Source organism: Chamaea fasciata, unplaced genomic scaffold (assembly GCF_029207755.1).
Source record: "Chamaea fasciata isolate MVZ Bird 193981 ecotype frontalis unplaced genomic scaffold, bChaFas1.0.hap1 SCAF_21, whole genome shotgun sequence".
Lineage (NCBI taxonomy): Eukaryota > Metazoa > Chordata > Aves > Passeriformes > Sylviidae > Chamaea > Chamaea fasciata.
Genome location: NW_027094106.1, coordinates 9,215,251 through 9,239,944, shown reverse-complemented (window position 1 = coordinate 9,239,944; position 24,694 = coordinate 9,215,251). Strand labels below are relative to the sequence as shown.

General features: G+C 42.1%; 1 protein-coding gene across 3 annotated transcripts in view; it reads right to left on the bottom strand.

The window, feature by feature from the left end:
- USP32 (ubiquitin specific peptidase 32) overlaps positions 1-24,694 on the bottom strand; it is a 61,464-nt gene that overhangs the window by 23,572 nt on the left and 13,198 nt on the right. For all 3 annotated transcript variants that reach the window (XM_066201919.1, XM_066201920.1, XM_066201921.1), the window contains exons 2-9: positions 18,489-18,616; positions 15,370-15,475; positions 14,755-14,873; positions 11,679-11,838; positions 4,151-4,282; positions 2,726-2,833; positions 1,836-1,951; positions 1,391-1,453 (exon numbers count right to left, since the gene is read on the bottom strand). In XM_066201919.1, the coding sequence (XP_066058016.1) occupies positions 1,391-1,453; positions 1,836-1,951; positions 2,726-2,833; positions 4,151-4,282; positions 11,679-11,838; positions 14,755-14,873; positions 15,370-15,475; positions 18,489-18,616 (932 nt within the window). The remainder of the gene's footprint in view (positions 1-1,390; positions 1,454-1,835; positions 1,952-2,725; positions 2,834-4,150; positions 4,283-11,678; positions 11,839-14,754; positions 14,874-15,369; positions 15,476-18,488; positions 18,617-24,694) is intronic.

Sequence of the window (24,694 nt, the reverse complement as noted above, 5' to 3'; positions counted from 1 at the left end):
CCAGTTTCAGCGTAACACAGGCAACCTAGAGAACCGAAGAGCTCTGAGAGTACAGAGAGTGACCAGCGCCCAGCGTGGGACCTCTCCAGCACTCGCAGCCAGTGTCCATCACCTGCACCCACTCCACACCCACCAGCCGCCTCTGAGGGCTGCCAAAAACCCCTTTGGGTCACCAAGGCCTTGTGAACTCACCTACCAGCACAAACCCCATTAATTCCTCTCCACCTGCCAAGTGCCAGTGGTGAACCCTGACTGTGTCAGAGGGATCTTCCATCCAGTGAAGGGATCAATCTGATTTTGGGGGTTTTTTCTATCTGACAATAAAATTCAGAGCCAATTTGCCAGCCCTGGCAGTTACTCTGCCTCTCCTTACAGACCATTTTCTCCAGAGTTCACCCAGGTCAAAGCTAACACACGAAAAGAGGTTAAATAATTGATGTAATTACTGCACCATCAGCTCTTTCCAGCACTACACTGATGATGCAACTATAAAAATATTCTGAAGACTGAAGTCTTCTTTTTTAACTCTCTGTGGAACCAGGACTGCTGCACACTTGCTTATAAACAACCCTTTTTTTTTTTTTAAGAAGCCAAACAATAAAAACCTCAAAGGATGAAACAGAGAGAAGCCACACTTTCCACAGGTTTGGCAATTACAAAATTACAATAAAGTATTTGTCCACCACTTTGTTGGAGTACAAGCAGGCAAGACAATTATTCCAACACGTAATTAAGCATTTCTAGACATTCTTTATAGTTTTTCATAAATTATTTATCATTTCCAGACACCCTTCCCAATTAGTGATGCAGAGGATGAAATAATGGAGGCAACTTCCACAATATTTTTTTGTGGCTATCTCCAAATTTCCTATTTCCAAAGAGCAAGGAGGAGACTTAGAGATTTACACCCAGCTACATTTAAAGCACGACATAAACCACCGAGATTTTTTTGTTGTGTCATGACAGATGCTCCCACAGGAGGATAATGTGTCTTGACACAGCATAAAATACAAGATAAACTTCTGCACTCTCTCTTAAGATCAATTTTACCAGGAGACAAAGAACAGTTTCCCCAGAACAGAAGTCAAGCATCAGATTTAAAACTGGTGTTAGTTATGCACAGCAGAGCCTTGCAAACTGAGCGGGCTTCCAATTAATTTCATCTGGTTATGCATCTTGGGTTTAGCTTCAAGCATTAAAATGGCTTATAAAATTCAAACATGTTCTTTCTTTCACAGAGCAACGTGGTAAATTTTAATGGAAAACTGACATTTCTTGAAAATGATTCTCTTTTATTGACACATCTCTGCTCTAAAGAAAACACTTCCTTATAAATGAACTGAAGACACTGGGCTATAAAAATGACAAGGAAAGAACAGCAAATTCCTACCTTTGTGTTATCATGCACATGTAAAATATCTTCCACGATTTCAGACAAACTCATGTCCAACTCCTTCAACAAAAGGATTAGAAAACAGAGTTAAAGTCTCCCAAGCAGGATGTGCTCAGAATAAAAATAAAACTGGAAGAGAGGCTGGAAACTCTCAGTAATTCAAACCAAAGACAAAAAGCTGTGGTTTTGTACCTGTCTTTATGTGAAAGAACACAAATTACAGACAAACCACCAAGCTCTGGGCAGCTCAGGGACGCATTCTAAGCAAACCTTGTGCTTGGGGCAGGTGACAGCTCTGCAAGGCAAGGGACAGCCACACGTGCTCATCCCCAGCTGAGGGGAGCCCGCACCTCACTGAGCCCCACCCAAACAAGATGCACATTCCTCCTCTGGAGGGATGGCCCAGGAAACAGAAGGGAACCAACCCCCAGGCACCACTCACAGGTATTTTGTCTGTCCTGTTGTCCTTCCACACCTCTAGAAGTGCCACCACCATGTCCTTGAGCTCGGTGCGAGACAAGACCCCATCCCGGTCCACGTCAAACACCTTGAAGCAAACTGAGGGAAAAGGGAATGCCTTTGCTGTTAGAACCACTCCATAAATCTTTTGGTTTTTTTTTTCTTTATTCCTTGCAGCCCCTAAGCCTGCAGAGCCCCCAGCAGCCGATTTAGTGCTGACAGTTCTGTGGGGGGACGCACGTGTGGAGGTGAGGAAACGGAGCAGCTGTGTTGAATAAACTCAAATCCAGATTCCTGCAACCCTCTGCTGTGTTTGCTGATGGGACATAGCAGGGGACGTACGTGCATCCAGAAATTTCCAGGGAATTACAGCTTGGAAGTTGCAACAATGTGGTTTTGGAGAAGAAGGGAACAAAAAAGTTGTTTCAAAACACAGGAACCTTGCAGGGAGCCAGCTGGGAGCTGGGCAGTGAGAAGCCACGACATGCTATTTACCACAAGACAATCAAATAGGACATTTGTTTTCTATTAGAGATAATGAGTAGCTAAGTGTTTGCACTTTCTATATTGAGACGCACACTTCTGCCTCAAAATGCAGAACGCTGCAAAAGTGACTTCTGAAATGTAGTTTTTCCCAGTTAGATAATTTACATGGAGCTACTGATAAGCTGTAACATACATGGAATTAGGTTTAATCATCCTTTATAAAAGGAAACTCTGATATTTAAAATTCCTCTTTTTTAAACTTCTAAAGTCACCTTTCACAGACTTGTCCAGCGGGAAAACAATCTCAAAAGGTGAGAACAACTACTCCTCATTGTTCACACTGAAAAAAACTCCTCCCAACTTAACAGTTAAATTTTGCATACTTACACTTCTGTCTCTCTGCCAAGGGTCCCCTGCAACATGCTGAGAGCCCACAGGAAATTTCTTTAAAATCTATGTGATTGTCTCGGTTTTCATCAAAAGCATTAAACAAACCTGCAAACCACAAAAGCATCTCCTGTTACAGCACCTGAGAGAGGCACCCAGCACCTCCTCCACCAGGGGGTCAGGGGGGGAACAGGGGCAAGGAGAAGTACAAACACTGGTCATTTATCCTCATTAAGTGTGGTAAAAGGTAATTAAGCACTGCTAAGACCATTTAGAGGTGAATGGGATCTCTCCTGGATGGCTGATGCAGCCAGGGGTGGGGAGGGAATGAAGAACTCTCAACAGCTGCCTGGTCCTCACACCCTCCTTGTAATGATTGATTTAGAGCTGAGCCAGCATGGCCAGAATTTCCAACGTGCCTGACAGAAATTCTTATGGAAATCACCGAATTTCACTGCAAATCTGGCCCTGGGTTAAGAGCTGTAGCTACCAGCCTTCAGAGCATTTAGGAGTTCAAATCATTCAGCATTATTTATCCCACAATTTATTTTTTTTTTTTAGCAACAATGACTCTACAGAAGGCAAAGAATGAGCAGAAACCATACAGGTTTCCCCACAGGAGCTGTGTAAGTTTAAATCATTAAGTAGATAAAACAAACTCAGAAACAAAAGGATGTGGGGATACATCCCTAGAGAACTGGACATAAATTGTGATTTTTTTTTTTTAACCTTTGCAGATGACTTTCCCATTTGTTACTTACTGCTGCCACTTATCAGTGAAGCCAATCTTTTGGTAATAAAAGAATTGTCACTCCAGGACTGCAGCCCAGAACTGGAGTGCAAGTGGAGTGTCCCTGAACGTCCTCATGGCACGCAGCAAACGGCAATGGCACAACTGCAGCCTCCAGTTATCACCAGAGCGGCTTCAACTGGACAGACCAGTTTGGTTGTCGGCAGAAATAACAACCTACCAATCTCCTGACTGAGCCTCCTGAATAAAATCTTCCTTTATTTGCAGTGTTGGGGAGGAGTGTTTCATCGGCTGCGTGGTACAACAGCTGACCTGCACACTGAGCTGTCATTTAACAGCCGAAACTCCCATGTGTCAGTTTAAAAATGCTCGATTTTCTCTCATCCAGGGCCAGCAGTTTAGTTTGTCTTCACAGAATCTTAATTAAAAAAAAATTTAAGCAACTACAGGGCAACTTCTACGTGAAATGTGACATATTCCCTGCCAGCTGATAAGAATGCAACACCTCCTCCGGCATTCCAGATTTCCCAACAAAGAGATTTCTCTGTTTTCACGTTTTTCAGAGCTCGGTGAATTATTTCTGCTCAAGCTTAAAGGACACTTCAGAAACAGGCACATTTAAAGGCATCCCAGCTGCAAGTCAGCAGAGGTTCCTCACTGATCTCAGCCCATACCTTCACTCAGAGATTGATGGATTGGGGGGGACACCAAGGGGGCAAATGTTTCCAAATCGAAGCGTCCAGTCCTCGATTGAGCTTTTAGCAGCCAGTAGCGCTTCTCCAGGTCGATGATGTCTGATTCCTCCACTGCAGAATCAACAAAAATAAACCAAAATTACCTTCTTTGCCCACAGAATCCTCTTACCTAGTCGCCATCGAGGAGTTCACCATCAATACCATCGTCACAAGTGGGTAGAAACACAGAAATTCACTTTTCCCGCTGTTACAGCCTCCTCATTTTTCACCTGTTTCTTTTTTGGGGATTTCAACAGGCAGATTATATCTGCAGTGTCTTCTTTTCCCAGGGTATTCAGTATTTAAATCCTCAAAAAAAAGATGTGAAGTAGCATTAAAAAAAAAATTACATCCCAGTTCTTTTATGGAAAAGAATTATGTAGTACTTGGCTGCCCTTAAAAAAAACCCTCCTATTTGAAAATTTTTAGGTTTTTTATACAGTAATAAATTAATAATTAAATAAATTAATTACACAGCTAAGTTAATACGGCTATATTTTAATGTGGCATTTAAATGTTGTATCTCAGCATTATTTTTTTTCCCCAAATATAAACCAGTTTGTTTCACTTTATTATTTATACTGTAGAATTATTTATAATTATTTAATTTACAGGAAACACTGAGGAGTGGTTACTCAAACCTACAGTGCAGAGGAACTTAAGAGGCAATTTAAAAAGGGGGAAAAAAACCCCCAAATCCAAGAAATAAAACAAGGTGCTAAGCAAGGACAGATAAAAACAGCCAGAGGAAAAACTTGTGTTTTCCTTCAAAACATTCTGTACAAAAGCTCCCTTAATGCTTTATCCTTGAAATTAAATATATATATATATATATAAAACAATATTAAATTTCTGCCCAACAATCCTTCTAACCTTTTTACATATGCAAGTGTGTCACAACAGTGCTTCAGGTCAGTGCCAATTAATTGGTTCTCAAATAGATCTGTAATGACAAAGCTGTCTATATTAAGAACCACTACGTGTGATCTCATTCCCAGATGGTTCTGAGCCTCTAAATCCACGCCAGTTTTCTAATAGGTTTAACTTGAGCTATTTGGCCTGGTTTAGTCCACAGAAACAATAATAATCCTGTAAGGCTTCAGAACACAAGGGCTGCGCCTAAAAACTTGTGTCCAATTGAAATCGTATTGATTTCTTTCCCCCGTTTCTGTCATTAGCGGCAGTAATTTACTAAAAATAGGAACTTAGGTAAGCTGCAATGAGCATGAAGTAGTTGTAACCACCCAGCAGGAGCATCAGATGATGCACCAAAAACTTCCACGACTCCTTACCCTCGGCAGCAGAAAGAGTGGAAAAAATCTGAATAAAGTCTCTGGAGCTGGAGGAGTGGAAGGGCTTTGCACTTCCCTGTAAGGTGTTTTCAGACAGCCCAGCTGGAGAAGTGACACCGGTGACAAATGTTCCTTTCCTGTGTGCCTTCAGAGCAGCCACAGAGGTGACAATGCCAGCCCAGCCTCCCCAGCTCCTCAGGGCATCATTCCCAGCTCCTGGGCGTCCACACAGGGACAGAGGAGCTGATCCAGAAGAAAAACTCATTTCCTTTCTCCTCTCTCCCTCCTTTCCCAAATGGATCAATCCCCTGATCCGTTTTACCATCCCCTGGCTCTGGGATGGTAATAACCCAAAGTTATTTGGGTTGGAAAGGACCTTTAAAGGTCACCCCAATCTCCTCCAAGGACACCTTCCACAGCATCCCACCTGGCCTGGAATGTTTCCAGGGAGGAGGAAGCCACCACCTCATCACAAAATCTTTCTCCCTCACATCTACTCTTAGTTTAAAGCCATTGCCCCATATCCCATCACCACAGGCCCTACTGAAAGTCTGTCCCCAACACAGGAGGAAGCAGCAACCCAAATTTATAAAGGAATATTATCCTACTAGAAATCAAGGAAGAGGAATAGAGGAGTTGTTTCTTTAGAGACGAGCACACAGAATGTCACAGATGCGAGGAGTTTCCCCTTCCCCAACGATGGCAGAGGGGAGGCTGTGCTGCCATTTCCAGGAATCCCACTTCCACCTTACTGCTCTCCTTAGCAAACACAAAAGCATTATTTATGTTCTCTCGTGCATGACCATGTAAATCACTTTGCTTCCTTTTAATCCACCTCTGTAAGTAGGAAGAATAACAAACGTGTGAGCTGCACTTCATTCTTCAAGTGATGCAACACTGAGAATCCTCAGAAGCCAGCAGGATGCTCCCATTGTCCTCAGTGAAGAGTAAATCTGCAGAACCCTTTCTCTGGCAGGTGCAATATTTGTCTTTAGTAATTAACAACTGCAAGAATGTTTTATTTTGCCAGACAACCTCTCTCAAGTACCTAGAGTAGAAGTTAGTTGTATTCTGATTTTTTTTTTTGATTGTACTTCACAGATGTTGCTACAGTGGCAACTCCACTGTTTTATTATTTCACCTCAGAAAAGTAAGGTTATCAGAAAGCATCTTGTGTTTCTGTTCACAGGGAGTGAACTGACATCATGGTCACCTAATGACAGAGAATTTTCAAATAATCACCTAGAAGAGAACGGCTGGTAAGTGTCAGCACAAGTGTCACATTTTTACTCTTGCCCCAGCGCTCTGACTTTCTGCACAAGAGCCAAGCACTTGAGAAAGTAAAACCAAGTAGTAAATAACATTCTTAGCACTGATTAGCCTTACACAAATCAGGTTAAGCACGAGCAAAAATGTGACAAAAGAGTGTTTCCCATTCCCAGTTATAAGGGATTGTAGCCCAGTGCAGCAGTTGCAGTGAATAAAAGGGAGCAGGATTTATTGGATTGCAGCACAGGAAGTTTAACTGCAGCTGAGCAGCAGCTGTTGCATAATTTGATTTCTCCAGAGTGATTTTTTTGCACATAATCTTGTAAATCAGTCTCGAGATATGCAGCGCACCATCTATTCCTCCATGAGTGCAAACTGAAAGAAATCTCTGGCAATTTACGATTATACCCATAATCATATTTGTTACTGAAGTTAAATGAAGCATGGGAAAGGCACACTGCACTTAATACCCAAACATACCAACGGGCATGACAAAAACACCAGATTCCACAGAGGTTTTGTACAGATAAAGGATTTTATCTTTTCAAAATATATACTTTTCCCCCTCTCATGTCTCTTCAAATCACATCCAAGCGTAAACTGGGCTTTCATTCAGATTACTTAAAAAGATAAATTTTATATACACAATATAGGCCAAAACCTCAGGACACACAGGCTTTCTAGGCCAAGTGATTATTCATTTTGGTAATTAAAGACATGATATGATTATTTGAGGTCACATGGACATGATGCACCTGAGGGATTTAAGCAGTTTACTACCACATGCTGATTTATGTCTCCCTCATCACTTGCCCATTAGAAATAAGAAAAACTTTCAGATGGGGGAAACTATAAAAACTTGTTTTTGTTCAATTCTCTAAGAATTAGACCTATAGAATCAGAGGGATGGTAGTAAGTAACTGAATATATAGTGAGTAACTGATAATAACTGAAGCACAGTCGTCTTCTTGTAAAGAAAGAACAAATAAACATTTTCAATCAAAATAGCATCTAAAACCGTAAAAACTACCAAAAATGAGTTAATTTAGAACATTGATCAACAGGCAGGTGCACGGCAGCGATAAACACTAACCCCCAACGTTACATTTTAATGCCATCCCCACAAAATATTCCACAGATACCAAGCCATGAATAATCTCCTTCCCCAGAAAACAAATTGAAAAGCCCGTTTTCATTTCAGCCACTCCTTATGACAATTCCTTAGACGGCCAGAACTCCCCAAGTACTCCAAGAGATGCCAAAACGTCCGTATTTACCCACCTATGGGTACAATCCTCTCTGGCTCACAGCAGCAGAAACATACCATATTCCCAACATTTTACCAGGACTTGGATGGTTCCCCACTTCACCAAGGCGTGCTCCGGGCTGACCCCAGGCCCTGCTTCATGGCAAACACTGCCACCAAACACAGCTTCTCACTAAAAACTCTCCTTTGTGCCTTGCAAATTAACCCCCAGAAGACTCCGGGACTCAGAGCTGCTTTGCAAGACATAAAATAGCCTGGAACTAAGAGGATAACAAGTGGCAAAATACAGATTAAGTGACACCGAGGCTTTTACTTATTGGCCTGGGCTGCTGACAGACTTTCATCTTTGTGTTCTTCCTAATTAAAAACAAACACACGGGGAAGGGGATATTAAAACTTCAGCCAAGAGAGATCCTTGTGTGTGTCAGACACGAGCAGGCAGGTGTTCACCCAGCAGAGGACGGATTAGCAGTGCCTCAAAGGTGACAGCAGCACAGCTCCTCTCACGGCACAAGTGTTCACACTCGGGAAAGGCAGCACGCAATGAAAGCGGCCCTTCAGAGCTTTCCTAAAGCCAAGATCTTCAGGAGTGGCTTCTAGAGGCTTCCACACATCCCAGAGTGGGTGCCCCAGCTCCAGAAGATGAATTTAACACCCAGCCTTTTAATGCCAGCAAAGGGATCCCCTCAGCGCGCTCTCCCATCTTCATCCTCCCACAGAGATGACAATCCCAACTTGTTCCTGATTTTGTGCCGGTTCCAAAGCTGCCTCTTCCATTTCCACCACCCTGCCTTGCTCATCCAGGGCTGCTCTCACATACTGGACTAAATGAGTGATAAATGGATATTCTAAAATAGAATTCTTGGTGCTGATTGCAGTCGTAGCTGCACCTCGGCGGGCGAGAGCCGTCAGGAGGAACAGGATGGATTTTTGTGACAACACAGGAGTCTCTTCCAGTCAAAGGGGAATTTGGATGTTATTCAATCAGAAGTCAGTGACACAAGAACTGGGTGACAAAGAAGTACAAATCAAACATTCTGTCAGTTCAAAACCAGCAACCTGATGAACAGAATTATCTTCCCCTTGGAAAAGGGCTGAAAACCTGAGTGTGTAAGCCCATGACATGATACTGAGTCACACCAAGATGACACATGAAAAAGGCAACCAGCACCTATGCTGCAGCAGAAACAACCATTTGCAGCTAAACGAAGGAAATCAATGAGGTGTTCCCTGAGTCAGTGTGACAGAAATGTGGGATTTACAGGCTCCACCACAGTGCTGTTCAATGTGATGCCTTCGAAAAAATATATGTTCAATAAATTGAAATGCACACGGTCATACTGCAGACCTGGGAAAATCCAAACTTACTGGTCACTCCTCAGGTGTAAGACAAACCCACATCCCTGAAACTGCTCCTTTAGGAACAAAGGCCAGTTATTTTAGCAGCTTTCAAATAAAATTATTCATACTTCTGATTTAAGTGAAACGGAACCAAATTTGATTAAAAGCAGCAAGTGCGTGCAACTTCCTGTAACTTTAAAATTTCATTTCTAATTATGTGTTGAGAAATGTAATTAAAGTCATCCGCACACCGAAACAAATGTTATTTACAAAGGAAAAATTTCGTATTCCTTTGTTTCCCTGATAGCCTGGCTCATTAAGCAAATTTAAATGGAGTCACTGACGCTTTGCAGTGAAATGGGGGCTGTCTCTAAATCAAAGGGAATAACTTGCCCTGTTTTTTATGGCCCTGACATATTGTCCAAGAAGTTGGACGGGAAGCAGAGTGTGAGGTAAGGCTGGGGAGGGGGGTGAGGCTTGTGCCAGGAGATGCAGCAGGACTGAGAAATCCCTGACTGCACCGGTGAGTGGCACAAATCACTTTGCATTTTACAATAAAAGTGGAAACCTTTCCCTCTTTCTCTGGATTATGGTGTTTACCTCAGTTTACCAAACGTGATCTCACTTCCAAAGGCAACTGTTCTCCCAGGAAAAGTATTTAAATATTAATACAAAATTTTAATATTATGATAATACATTAATTATGATTATGGTAATATCTTGATATTTATATATTTAATATTAAAAATATTAACAAGCCTTCAACAGCTCTCAGTGTTTTACACATTCAGCTGTGTTAAAAATATTTCTGTACTGAATTTCTTACTCCTTGGAGTGACCTGATTAGGCTGAAATTACTTCCAAGTGCTCGAGCACTTACGTTTCCCCTACTTTTGCATCTGTTGGATGAGATTCCTACACTGTTGTAAACCACAAGGGAATTCAGTAAAATTTATTTTTATCTAGAGGTCCAAACCTAATTGTCACATGGGCTTTCCAATTCTGTGGACAGTAACCACAGCACCTACATGGATTTCTGGAATTCACTGAACAGCTCAATCCCAGCTCTGACACACTGGTACAGGTGACAGAGAGATCAAAACCACAAGTGAGAACCACAATAAATATGAAATAAAATCTATTTAAACAGTAGCTGTTAAATTTAATTTTTTTTTTTCATTCCAAACCTCAGTTTCAATATAAATAAAACTTTCTGTGAAAAGCAGTAAAAACTGCTCTGGAAGTTTCAATTTCAAAGCATAAAAAGGAGCAGATCTCAGTTTGGTATGGGTCAAGATCCTCCCCAGAGCTGAACTGCAGAAACACTCAGAGGGTTAGGGGTTTTTTTTCACATTCCTCCTTCTCTGCCTTGTCTACAAGACCTCAGAATATTCAGTGGTTTTCTGCAACCTCAATGTCTCCTGCTGCCTTTCACATAATGCAAATAAATTACCTGTCCATAGACTCCTGACTTCATCCTGCATTTTCATTTCAGATGGCCACAGAGGACTTTGAGTGCCCTTATTTAAAACCAAGAGGATAAGAAGGGTGTGTTGCTTTATTCAAGTACTTCACCCATTAGAGGATGCAAAGCCCCACTGGCACCAGCGAGGAAAATCCAGGAGAGCACATAAAACACAAGCAGACTGCTCAAACCCCTGGCACCTCCTTCTCCCAGGGATCCTCAGGGATGGGATGGATGCTTGCATTACACTGCTACATCAAGTGTCCTTTATCAGCCTTTTGTTTTTAGATTTAATTTCAAAACCAGCTGTTCCTTCTTTTACATTAACACAGACATAAGGAAGCACTTCTGCTCTGGAGACAATTCCTGAGCATGCTTCTCTTTAGTTAATTCTACCACATGCCAGGAATATTATTTATTTTACTGGAGAAGCAAATTAAGAGGTAACACTTATTTTTGAAACAAATATTGTTTTCTCAACTCTCTCAGTAGTTTTACAACCCACTATAAAGCCCAAAAATAAACCCAGTATTACCAGCCAGGAACTTCAGAAGATACTCTTGCGGTTTTGTTTTTTTTTTAAGCTTGCTTGGTAGCAAACTTCTATAGGAGTGTTGTAGCCTCAGCATTATCCTCTCTTAAAAATAACAACCCAGCGTCCTTGCACACAACATTTTACATCACAGAAAGCAGGGAAGGAACGAGCTCGGAGAAGGAATTTCTCTCACTGAACCGAAGGCAGCTGAGCGGGGAGATTCAACGCACAACCACTCTGCCCCTGAACTCTGGCAGGTTTTTGTGAAGGTGTGCAGCACAAGAAGCACCTTTACTCACAGTGTGTGACTCCAGCCAGGGTCTGGTAGAAGGTTGGGGTGTCACTGTCATCAGTGAGGGTCACGTACACCCCTCCCGAGAGCAGCCACCGCGAGAAGGTGAAAGCGTCTTTGTTGTGCAGCAGCCAGACCCTGAACTTCTCGTAGTTCACCTTCTCACCCTGCAAGGAAAACCAGAAAATGAGAGCTGTTTTGCACGCTGCTGCCAGTAAACAGGAACCATCCAGCTGTATGAACAAAAAAAAAAAAAAAAAAAATTGGGACAATCTCCTAGAAAAAAAAATAAGTGCTAATGTGATTTTTCTGCTTGGAGCCATGCCTGTTTTTCCTTTTCCTTTTGAAACAGCAATGGGAGGGAAATTAACTTTCAGTTCTCTCTGCATTTCAGCCACCTACTCAATGTGGCCTTTCGAAACTCATTTACCCTGAGCATCAGGTGAAAGGGATGAAAAGAAAAATGGTTACTTGCAATTCAAAATAGCAGAGGTTATTTTGATGAATTTAAATGTATTATTATAGATACCAGCTCTGCTGCACCAAAAAACAGGTGCTATGAAATCACAAACACTCTGCTCTATCTGTGCAGGTATACAAACAACACAGAAAAAAACCAGATCTGGGAATAACTAATGCTGTGATTAATTACTGCAGGAACATGTGGACTTTTTAGCCTCTACTGACCAAAAGCCACACTGGACGTTCCCAGGATTGGCTCACTCCGTGGCTCCTGGAGCTCCCTGATCAGGAATACATAAAAAATACACATTCACAGAATTTCAGTGCTGTTTAAACCATTGATTTGAATCCTTGCCAAGCTGTGGCCATGAAACCATAGGGATCAGCAGACTAATTTCTACAGGACCTACAAAACTACCTCAAATAAAAGCAAACCCATTATCAGTAGACAAACTCATTATATGGAGATCCTCATCTCCAGGGGAAATAAACAGGGGTCTGCAAAGTGGAAGAGGTTTCAAGTCATTGATTATTTAAACTCCCCTCATATCACAGACCATTAAACTTCACTGAATTACATCTCTACAGAATCCAACAATTTGCATTTGGCCACGGACTATCTGCAACTGCCAAGTGCAGAAAATTGAAAATTCACTGTATTCCCTTTGCCAGGCTGCTCCAACGGTTCATCACCAGCACTGCTGAAACATTTGCTTCCCATTCCCATTGCTGGGGATTGTTTCAGTTCCAGATACTCATTCTCTTTATGCCTCTTCTTCTAGGCTATGAAGAGTTTTATATTTTCATCCAACAAATCCCAGACTGGTTTGGGTTGGAAGGGACATTAAAGATCTTTCATTCCACCCCTGCCATGGGCAAGGGCACCTTCCACTGTCCCAGGGTGCTCCAAGCCCCATCCAGCCTGGCCTTGGACACTTCCAGGGATCCAGGGGCAGGCACAGCTCCTCTGGGCACCCTGTGCCAGGGCCTCCCCAGCCTCACTTTGATTTCTTATTCTTTCATTTCTCCGACAGTTTGGATCAAGAGAAAAAGAACATTTTCTCACCCCTGTTCCACCTTTTCCCTCTACTTTTTGCACTGCTCTTTGTAAAGGCAGCAAGAGCTGAGTCATTAAAACCCTGATTTTCCCTGGAAGGACAATGAAGAGGGGCAGGAAAACTTCGGACAGGAGGAAGAAAGCATTTGAAGCAAGCAATGATTACAGCTGAACTATGACAGAACTTGAGCAATGCAGTTATTACCGGGGTTTTTTCCCCTGTATTTCAGAAACAAAAGGAAAACTCAGAAATATTCTAAAGCTTCTATCTCTAGCTGAGTACATGCAATAATTCTGATGAGCAGAAGTACCTACAAACATCATTCTGGAAATCAAAGCCATCCTCCAGGAGGCAGGCAGGAAGGCCCACAGCAGGAACATTAAACTTTCCCACTCTCCAGCAATGACCGTGGATGATTAAGAGCCCAGTAAATCCTGCTGAGTGGGTTATTACACTATTTTCATTTTAAAAGAAAAATCAATATGCAGCATTTTCATGAACAGGAAAATGCTCTGAAGCCCAGATTGATACTCATCTTCCTGCAAGGCTTCATAAAGTATTTCTGGATTTCTTGGACAGTGTGCAATTAACTTGTAGGGAGCAATTCATCACACCCCACTGATGGGAAATTAGAAATAGGAAATGGCACCGTGGGGCAGCTCCAGAAGCTGGGCTGCAGTGAACTCAGGATTTATGAGCCCAGCCAGGGCTCAGGAATGCAATCAGTGCCTCCAGAGCCAACAGGACACCGGGGCCAGATCAGAGCCTGGCTCAGGCAATGCCCACAACCAGAGTTATCTCCAACACTGAACAATAAAATCTCCAGTAATGAAGTAACCTGATAGCCACAAATAAAGCTTCCAGTCAATCTGGTCAATCCTTTTGCCACAGGAATGTACAATCATGTCTCCTTTTTGCTGGTCTTAGTCCTCTGATAACAAACCAAGGAAAAAAACCCTGAAAATTCATCAGGATCCCTGGAGTCCAAGAATCATCTATGAATATTGCAAAGCACCAATGCCCCGCTTTAGAGGAGGACTTCAGCAAGCTCCATAAAGATTACATCTCTCAAACAACCTAAAGCATAATTAAATGTTGTAGCTCCTGGCAGGAACAATGATACAAAAGCAATAATACAAAACTATTATTTTGAAGCAACCACTGCTGTCAGGCATTTTTAAATCCAGGGTGCAGATTTGTTTTCTTCCCAGCTTTATGTTCTAGATTCCTTCCCTGCTTGCAATAAAATGTTCACACTAATGACTAAGTCCCCAGCAGCAATATAAGTATTTAAATCTACCTGATGACATGATTTACCATTGGGAAATGATCTCTTTTCAGCACAGTGAATGCAGGAGCACAGAGAATTCCTGCATTTATACACCAAGCACTGTTGCCATCGATAGAAATTCCACGTAATACCACAACACAAAACCATGAGCTTCTACCCCATTTAAACATGGGCAATTTGCTCCCAGACGTGCACGAGGATGAAAAAGAAGCTACTTAACGTAATCTTGACTTCTTTTGGGAATGCAACAGGAGAAAAGGTGCATGACAAACCTCGGAGAAGCATTTCTTGAGTGACTCTGGGACCTTCCCATCAACCACATGCAGCATCTTCTCCATCTCCTCACGGACAACATAACTCCCAGATTCATTAGAGAAGAGGCTGAAAATATCTGAGGAAATAGAAACACGTGTAAACATCTCTTTTTCAAATTTAAAGTTTATACCTGGCCGAGAATGTCAAAGGCTGAGCAACAACTTAAGGACTAAATAGTTAGGTTGATCTGAGCTCAATACAGGCCCACAAGGTTTAGGTCTAGATCTTCCTTTTCTTTTACCATTGTAATCTAAAGGAAAATTACTATTATCAAGTCAGATTAACAGAGAAGACAAAACAACAGAAGTTTTTTTTAAAAAAATATCAATGCCATTCTCCTTGCTCTGCCCACATGCAGAGACCATCAGGCTTTTTGTAGGATCCCAACACTGACATTGATGATGACTTGGCAAATATTTCATTTTGCTGAATACAGAAAACAAAAACGCACCTAATTGCGAAAACTACAGCTAAAAATGCTTCCAAAAAAGCCTGTCTTCACTGTAAAATGGTCACATTTTACACTCACAATCCACTGTCTCATAGCCACTGTTTGAGGTTACATCACTTACATTTTGTTTTCTCCTCCTCTCTGCCCCTTGTGAGTAGAACTAATCCAACTATCAAGTTATTGAAGTGCAGCCCTTTGGATATTCCTCCAAATGAACAGTAGATAACCTAGAAGAATAAAACAGAGAAGTTAACCAGAATCAGGGCAAACAGAGATGTCGGCAGTAAAACCAGCAGCTTATACTGAGGCTCTACCTTACGTGGTTTTTAGGCTCACCACCTCACATTCAGCTAAACACACTTCAATTATTAATTGTGATCCCCTCCTGTAGCTCTTCTGGTACCGACAAACAGCCTTTACTTGGTGAAACACAAGTCCAAACTAAGCCAGGACTGGGAGTGCCCAAACAAAATCAGTCCCGGGCCTGGCAAGGTCAGAGCTGGCCAAGCCACACAGGGCTGTGGTGGAAGGAAGGTGATAAGGGAACACCTAAATCAGAGTGGCTACACCAGATTTACAGCTGCTCCTGCAGCCTGGCTGCTCACACCTCAACGGTGCTGTGTGACCTGCAGAAATCCTCTCTGTCCATCCATCCATCCCTTTGGACCACTAAAATCTGTCTGCGGGATCTCATTCTCCACACATCCTGACCATCCCACTCGGAGACACGACGTTCCCCAAATCCTTGAATTTCCACCGGGGGCTCAGATCAGCCTCTCCTGTTACTAAGCTTTAATCCATTGACAAATGCTTGGAGGGCTGAATTATTAAAACTGAATTTTGTGCTTTATTTGGACACAACAATTGTAGAGGCTTCGAGGCAGAGATTTGAATTCCACACTTCTGATGTCTAATCCTCCTGTCTTCACCAGATGCCTTCAAGGCTACACTGCCCACGTGAGCAATTTACCTTCATGTCCCACTGGAATCATTTTACCTTTTGGAAAGATGCAGCTAAAATATCCTCTCACTTCAGCTGAACTTTGTACATCTCAGCTGCCATGGCAGACGAGCAGCAAATATTACATTAATACATTATTTCAACACGACACAAGGATTGCTCATGAGAGAAACAGAGGAAAGGGATTCCCATGGATCAGTATTTAATATGTGTAACTACAACCACGGGCAGCTGGCATTGCTTGGAGTTTAGCTGCTTAATCATTCCTTGGGAAGAGTTTATAAACTCTGACTAGTCATGTAACACATTTCTAAGCAAGGAACTCCACGTTTTTTTCACGTTGGTGTGGCATTTGGGAAACTTCTAATAACACGCACCATCAAGATGTGATGCAGTTTTGTGTTTTCCAAAATTACTTCATGCTGTTGCAGCTTTACTTAAAACAGCCACGCCCAGGCAGAATCACAGCAATCTGCGTTTCAGGATGTAAAATTTACTATCATTAGACAGCACACAGTATTCTTTTCATACCAAATTTAAGCCTGACATGTTCTGCTTCATGGGCAAGTGAAGAGTATTACGAGATTCAGAAAGCAAAGCTGTGCACAGGCTTCCCACCACCTGAGCAGCTTTTCCTGCAGTTTAACAACACAGACACATCTCTGAATTTCCTTTCATTAATATCTTCAACTCCATCCTCCCAAGAGATCCTCCCAGATCATGACTGTCCTGAACAAGTTAAAAATGTTCTGTGTTCAGGACAATCGCCCAAACCGCTGGACAGAAATTCCACTGGTTTCACTTCTCTGTTTTATGTCCCATTTAAAATTCCTGTGTTTTTAATTTTTTACAAATTCCTGAAGGCCTCTTACTCCTGAGAGATGAAAACCCATTATTCACAACATGCAGAGCACACAGCCCAGCAACCTGAGGCTCCAAATGATCTGTTTTAGTGACTGAAAGGTTGAAAACTCGGGGTTTTTAGCTGCCTAATGACTTTGCCTGCCTCTCCCCATCCTGGAGCCAGGAATTACAAAGCATCCCTTGACTCAAATGCCAATTATGGCCCAATTTACAGTTTTCAAGCTCACAGATTTGATAGTGCACTGCCTGAGTATGAATGCTACAAGTACATCATAATTTGTGCTCAAATTTTGAGATGAGTTCTGATGAGAAACCATCAAAAACCAATTAGGAGTCTTCCATTAATTTTATTTCACCACCTGGAAACCAAGAACTGCTCCATAACCATCATGAGTGTTAAGAGAGATCATCATCACCAAAATTGTGTCTGTAAGGACAGATTTTTTAAAAAAATAAAATAAAGACCAGCCAGCAGACAGTCGTAAGCCCAGAATCTCTGTCTGTGACCAAATCAGTAATTTAACCCTTAAAAGGGATATAAAAGTACAAGTTAACACAGAACGTAAAATTCTCAATATTTTATGCTACTTCAAGCTGATCATACATTGTGGAACACACTTTTTTTTGTTTAATCTTAGGGGTTTACCAACTCTCACAGCATCCAGAAAACACTCAAAAATTCATACTGAAGACAGGCTTTAAGCTCTGGGCAAATCAGACCCCTCCTTTTCCACTGCAAATTTTCCTGCTAAGCCTTCAACACCCACATAAAAAGCCAACTGTTTACAGAAGTAAAGTAGTATCATCCTCTTTGCCAACACTTAGGAAAAACAGGAGGGGGAAAAAAAAGAATGGAGAAAAGATTAAGGCCAGGAGAAGGAACCCTGCCAGAGTGTAAAACCTTCAGCAATGCAACACTTCAGCACTCACATTATCTAAATAAAACTGGAGACTTGCACGCTGCCTCTGAGGTCAACAGCTCTGAGGATGCCCAAAATAGAAGCTGTGACTAGAAATGACATGGAGCAAGAGATCATTTGAAAGGTCTGCCTAATCTCTGGTCTCCCTATCAATAATATTTTGATATCTCTCTCAGGAAAGGGGTAACTCCATAAAAGAAAATGACTTTGTAAACATGCACGTGTGTAAGGTTGTATTACCTGTTTTTTTAGATGTATGTTTATATCCAGGTTGGAGATTTTGATTCCGGGTATTTTTCAGCTCATTTCTACATTTGTTATGAACAAATTTATTTTTAAGAGCTTGTAAAGGCTCATCTTTAGAAAAGAAAGCAACAGCCAATGGAATCTCAAAGGAACCAACGGCAAGTGCCATCTCTGGGGTAAATAAAATCTGATAATATGGTCTTGTTATTCCCAATCTTTTAATTGCCCAACAGCAAGTCCACAGCTCACCTCAGCAACTTTGGGAGGGACCCCATCACCCAGAACTTCCCTGATGAAGCACTGCTGGGTCATATAATAGGAGAGGCCACAAGTTCTCTTGAAAGCATCTTTGAGCCTCTTCAGTTCTATGTCTGTAACTGAGAACAGAGGAAAGAAAAAAAAAATATTTGGTCAATAAAGATGTTACAGAAAGGTAATGTCTTAAGGAATCTCAAAACCCTCCTTACGTTTACCTTTGCAATAAAAAAAAGACACGAAGGAATTAAATGCATGATTTCCCCTAAAGAAAATGTGACTGGGGAAAATGAGATCTAATAATCCAATCTTGCTGGAAAAGACAGAAGGGAAGCAGACCCGTGGTTACCATCACTGTGAACAACAGCTCACTGCCTAACTTTTCTGACTACAATAGTGGATTGTCATTTGTTCTAAATTCAGCACCATTCTTGTCACACAAAGGAAAATAAGGCAGCTTTAGGATCAATTTTGCATTGCCTGTAAGCCAGGGAAATTATCTGCAACCAACAGTGGTGAGTATTATCAAAAGCAGCTCCAACAGCATCTTTCAAGCAGTTTCATCTATTAAGCAGCCTGCTTTTCTGTATTAAAACAAACACTTTATCACCACTACAAGTTCAGGAGACAGTGCAGCGAGGTGTGATCTAACAGGAATAAAATGTTGGACTACATGTAATTCTTCACCCAAGACTCCCTTGCACAGGCAAAATCTGCTTGCCAGCTACACCTGTTCAAACTTGTTCACAACTGTAAAGGTGGAAAACGTGATGACACCCTGCTCATCCCGGCCTGGGAGCTCCCCGGAAAGAGCTGCCTGCAGATTTTACAAGCAGGGAGCAACTTTCTAAGAAAGTGTTTGAGAAGGGAAGGATGTCGTGGAACAAAACAAGCCCTCTGTCCGAAGCCAAGCTGCAGGGAACGGCACAGCATTCCCTGGAAGTTCCTGAGTGGTGCAGAAAAAGGAAAGTGCCATGCAGGAGCGCAGGGAAACGATGCCGCACACGGGAGCTGTGTCACTGTATTTATAGCAAGGCATTTTCCTTACTCTGCCACCACAAGCCAGACAGAAACAACACTGCCGTGGCCCAAGGCTTGGCCAGCTTTTTGTCAGCCCAAATAAAACAGAGCACTCGAGGGCTTAATCCAGCACTCAGTAAAACATCTACTTCTTCAGTTAATACATTCATCAAAAGCAAAAAAATCAATCCGCAGAAGTAAATCACATTAAAACATTCCTCCCTAATTTTAATCCGAGTCAACACTGAAACAGACGTTGGCTCCACTTAACAATTGTGTAAAAACAGAAATTGGGTTATGCTTCCTCTCAAATTTTATTACAGATTCTGGGTACTTCTGACCATAAAGAAAAAAAAAAAATCCAAGTATCTAAGAGATAACCCTCAAGTGTGACCCACCCAGCACCAGAGCTATCAATTAGCACAGCGGTGATTATCATTAGCACACATCTTGTTCTACTAAAACGCGCCTGCTTTAATTACATGGCAGAAGAATGTTGATCTCATACTGTCACCTGCCTCACAAGGTGTTTAAATTCCATTATTTCACACTACCATCCACCCAGAGTCACCGTGTGCCTTTACAGGTGACGCTTTAATGAACACCCAGACAAGGAGGAAATGAAGAGAAGTGCTTCACCTCCTGTCACCTTCCAGCACAGCAAATCTTCAGCCAGCAGGGACAACTCCCCACATTTAATGAGTGCTGGGATTGCTCAGGGATCAGGGAAAGGGGAAACTACTGGCTTTGTAATTTTGGCAAAGCAAAGCAAACCACCTGGATCCTAGACTAAATCCAACGGCAGTTCCGGGATGCAAATATTCTCATTTTTTGCAGTTTTTATATGCCTGCACATCTTCAACTAAAATAAACTCTGTGCTCTGGTTTCTTCTCCCCCTCTGTCATATTTTTGATCTCCCTACCATTTAATCCAACCTGGTTTGGGGCTTTTGGCAAAAGTCTCTACACAAACCCAGCACTTGCTAAGCCGATGCTTACAGCACCACTGACTGCCCAGTGTGCACTCCAGGCAGGGCTCAGGAGCAGGAAAATCCCAAACACTCCTCCAGGAGTAGGAAAATCCCATACAAAAGCATCTCCCACAACCCGTGGGAGTGACTGGAGTGCCAGCCAAGGTGAGGGGAAGGTTGGGAACAAGACTTGTCCAGCAATTCTCCCAAGACCTTCAAAAAGAGCCGCACTATCAGGGGATTTAACAGGAGTGATAAGTTGATTCTGCCAATCCATATTACATTTCAAACGCAAGTTATTATTGCCAGAGCCCACTCGGTGTTATTGTTTGCATGCAGAAACGACAAAAAAGGTCAGGGAAGAACAGGAAAGGTAATTACTTCCATTCCTTCCCCAGGAGCCATTAAAATGACTGATGCTGGCCATTTAAAATCATCGGCAAAGCTTTGTAAAGATAAGTTCATTATACATTTAGATCCATGCACATGAAAGCACAACTGAAATGAGCAGAGCATAAATCAAAGATATTATCAATGTTTACTACGAGTCTGGAAGGCAAAATATTTGAATACAAAATCCCAGCACCAAAGCACCAATTATTCAACAGAGATAGAACACGATGGCATGTTGAGAGGAAATAAAACTAAGTCTTCAATTATTAAAGGAACGTTTCTAGAAGCAATACATCTATTACTATAATAATATTAGAAATTAGAACGCTCTCATCCCCAGAAGCTGCCTTTTTTCCCTCTCAGTTCCACAAGCCCAGCACACAGGAAAAGCACCACAGAACACAGAGAGGTTTTTCATCCTGCCTTTAGACACCGGTGTGGTTGACAAACCTGTTTCCTGCACTGACTGAAGTCCTTTCATTAGGAATATTCACTTTTTCCAAAGGCACAGATTCCCCAAACACCTCCAGGAGCCAGTTGTCTACGAACACCTCTGAGAAGAGCATTGACAAGCTGCTGTCATTAGGCACAGCAGACAGACACCACACTACGGGCTGCACCCTTGTTGTATTCACAGCCTGACAGGGGAGAACAGACACTGACAACTTCCCAGGATGAGTTTGTGGCAGTGAACGCAGCAAAACAGAAAAAACTCTTCACATCCCACCTGCCAACAACAGGTGCCACAACCTCAGTATTACTGCAGGGAATTGGCAACTCACATTTAATTCTTTACACCTTGAGACCACACAGGTGACCCTTTGACTGATTCAAGGTAACAAACCCGAGCTTCGGTAATTAGATATTGTGTGATAATTCTTCAAAAATCTATCTGCCCACTTCCAAAAACCACAAACAACGGAGTCCCAGACGCTGTCACTGTGTCCGTGTCAACCCTGCTAACACAAAGCTCCTGCGCCACCTCAGCTGGAGGGTTTCCAGGAAAGCTGCAGACAGTTTAACAGGAGATTAGTGCTGCATCCAACTCTCCAGGGAATATTCCAGCTCCAGTTTGTTTAATAAAGTTTAAATGAAACCACGCAACCTCAGCTAAAAATGTCACCCGGCTTAAAGTAATTGTAACAAACCTTCAGCTCCCCAACTGCCGAGGGTATTTTCAGTTTCCCAGTGTTACCTAAACTCCAGGCTGTTTCTGTGGATGTGCTATTTCACTTTTTCTGTTTGAATTCCCATCTATCCAGGTAATGAAATGTGTGGTGCCTTCCAAAAGCGGCCGGTGCAGGAAACCACCTCGTTCTGCTCTGCTGTCACATATTTGTCACCAAGTCATCCTGGAGTTCTCCTTTTGGACTAAAACCGTGCCTGAAACTCAGAACTATGCAAGTCCAGCTCTAGACTTCAACCTTGTTTTGTCACCCCGACAAAACTTCCAACAAAGCTGGAGGAAATCCACCCTTCCAGCGGAGCTCGGCAAGTTTCGCTGCCACATTCTCCGTTCATTTCAGCATCGCCATTCACTTGAGGCTTTTTTTTTTTTTCTTTCCACATCCTGTAGCCCTATCTGGGAAGGTTCTAAAATACCCTGTGAGCAATGTAGGGTTTGGGGTGTGGTATCACTTCTGTCCCCTTCAAAAATCACACTTTAAGGCCAATTTTTGACAACAAAAAGTGGGCAGCAAACACCTGCCTCAGCAAAAGCTGCTGTGCTGTTACCAGGCTGCGAGTGAAAATTATTAAGAGCCATCATAAAAATATAAGTGCATGGCTAAATACAAGTAATGTTGATGTTTTTGCTTGTTCACGTCCTGTTTTGGAAAAGGAGAGAGGAGAAAACGGTTACATCAAAGCCGATTCCTCACTAATCAAAGCACCTACACGGCATATTGTGTGATTCTTCTTCAGAGGCCTCTGAATCTGAGCTAAGGTTTGCAAAAATTACCTCAAATAAAGTGTTTTATTCAAACACTGTGAGAAGGAACTTAAAATCCTCCTTAATGCTATCTGGTTTTGATGATGTAAGTACTGAACACAAGGAGTATAAGAACTGCCACACACTACAGTCTCTGTTTAAAGGTTAAAAGGAAGGGTTGGTCAGGCCTAGTGGAGTTATTACAGCTTAGATAAAAATTATTATACACCTTACCTGGGATCTATGCATCAAGAGCAAACACAATCCATGCATTTAAAATTCCTGTTTAATATTTATTTGCAAAGTTAGGCCAGCCACCTTACAAGGCTTTTCCCGTCATCCTTCAAAACTAAGGCACACTGATGTAAAATGCCAAGGAACAGAGGCTGAGCCCCAAGCCACAGCTTTCCAAAGCAGCCACTTGTCTGGGGGAGCAAAGGTGACAAACAAAAACGTTTGAACTCTTAATCCTGCCTGAGACATCCAGGCCAGAGGCACTTCACCTCTCTCTGTCTCGTCTCAGCACTGAAATGGATATAAATATAAATTCCAGCCTGCATCAGCCGCACGTGAGACAAATGAGCTGAGATATTGTGTAAAAGCTACTACTAAAAAGCTGATTTAATCAGTGAAAAGGGCAGAACTCCAAGTGTTTAACTGAGGGGAAGGTGGAATTAATCTCTCCTGGCTACTATAAACTGACCAATTAACATCAGGCAGAACTAATTGGACACAGAAAGACTTCCAGAACCACAAAAACTCTGCCATTAGGAGGAGCAGCAGTAACCACACCAAAAAGCTGATCTTTGTCCCAAAAGGCTGAAATACTCTATTTGACTACGTGAAAATAAAGGATTTGTTCTGGTTTACAGGTTCCCAGCACAAACCCCAAAGCAGCCCAACCAAGGGAGAAAACCATGAGGTATTGACGATGCTGAAAGTCAAAACAGGAAACAAAGTATTGCAGAAGCAGGAAGAGAAAACACAGGATTAAAAGGTCAGTCAAGGTGAAGGGCCAACAACCTTTCCAGCCCATCTGACTCAAGTATTGGTAATTTCCCCCAGAAATGGAAGTATCAAAATGCCCCCAACACTCTCCAAACACACCCCAAAATCTGAATTTCCAATCACACTACTGAGTGAAAAGCAGCTTGCTAAGTCAGCGCCTTAAAAAACAAAATCCCACCAGCCCTGCACATCACAAGTACACAAAGCAAGCAGCAATTTGCAACCATCAGCATAACATCACATTCACTCTTTACTAAAAATAACCAAACCTGAATTCTAATAAAACTGACAACTTGCTCATCCTTCAGAAAGCAAGAAAGATTCACCTGTCTCAAGTTCTTCCTCACTTCCAGCTCAGGTTTGTTTTTGGTTTCTTTTTATAATTCTAATATTTTGATTTTTAAGTGACAATTTTAGAGGTTCAATATCAAACTCACAGGGCATATAATTCTCTAACCAGACAATTATCTTCCCTGTAATCACTCGCTCAATATTTCCCTTAGGAATCTTCATCCTAGTTATACATGGAAATTTTATTACTTTTTTCATTAGTCTTTATTGTGACTTAATGGCTGTGGTTATGAAGTTGTCAAGAACCAAAGCAATTACTAAAAAGCTTCAAAGAGGTAAAATGTGCAAGTGAAAGTAAAGTGTGTTTGGGAACAACCCCAGATTGGAGGAAGCAAGTGCAAAATGCAATTGAGATAAATGAACCAGCTCTGACTAAAAAGTCAACCTCCACACCCACACACCCTCGTTAAAAAGGAATCCATTTGGGAATATTTTGGGGAGAAAACGCAGGCTAAAAATTCCTGCCTTCCCTAATGGAGAAATGAATGCACTCCGAAGGAATCTTTCCTAAGTGGAATATCAGAAAT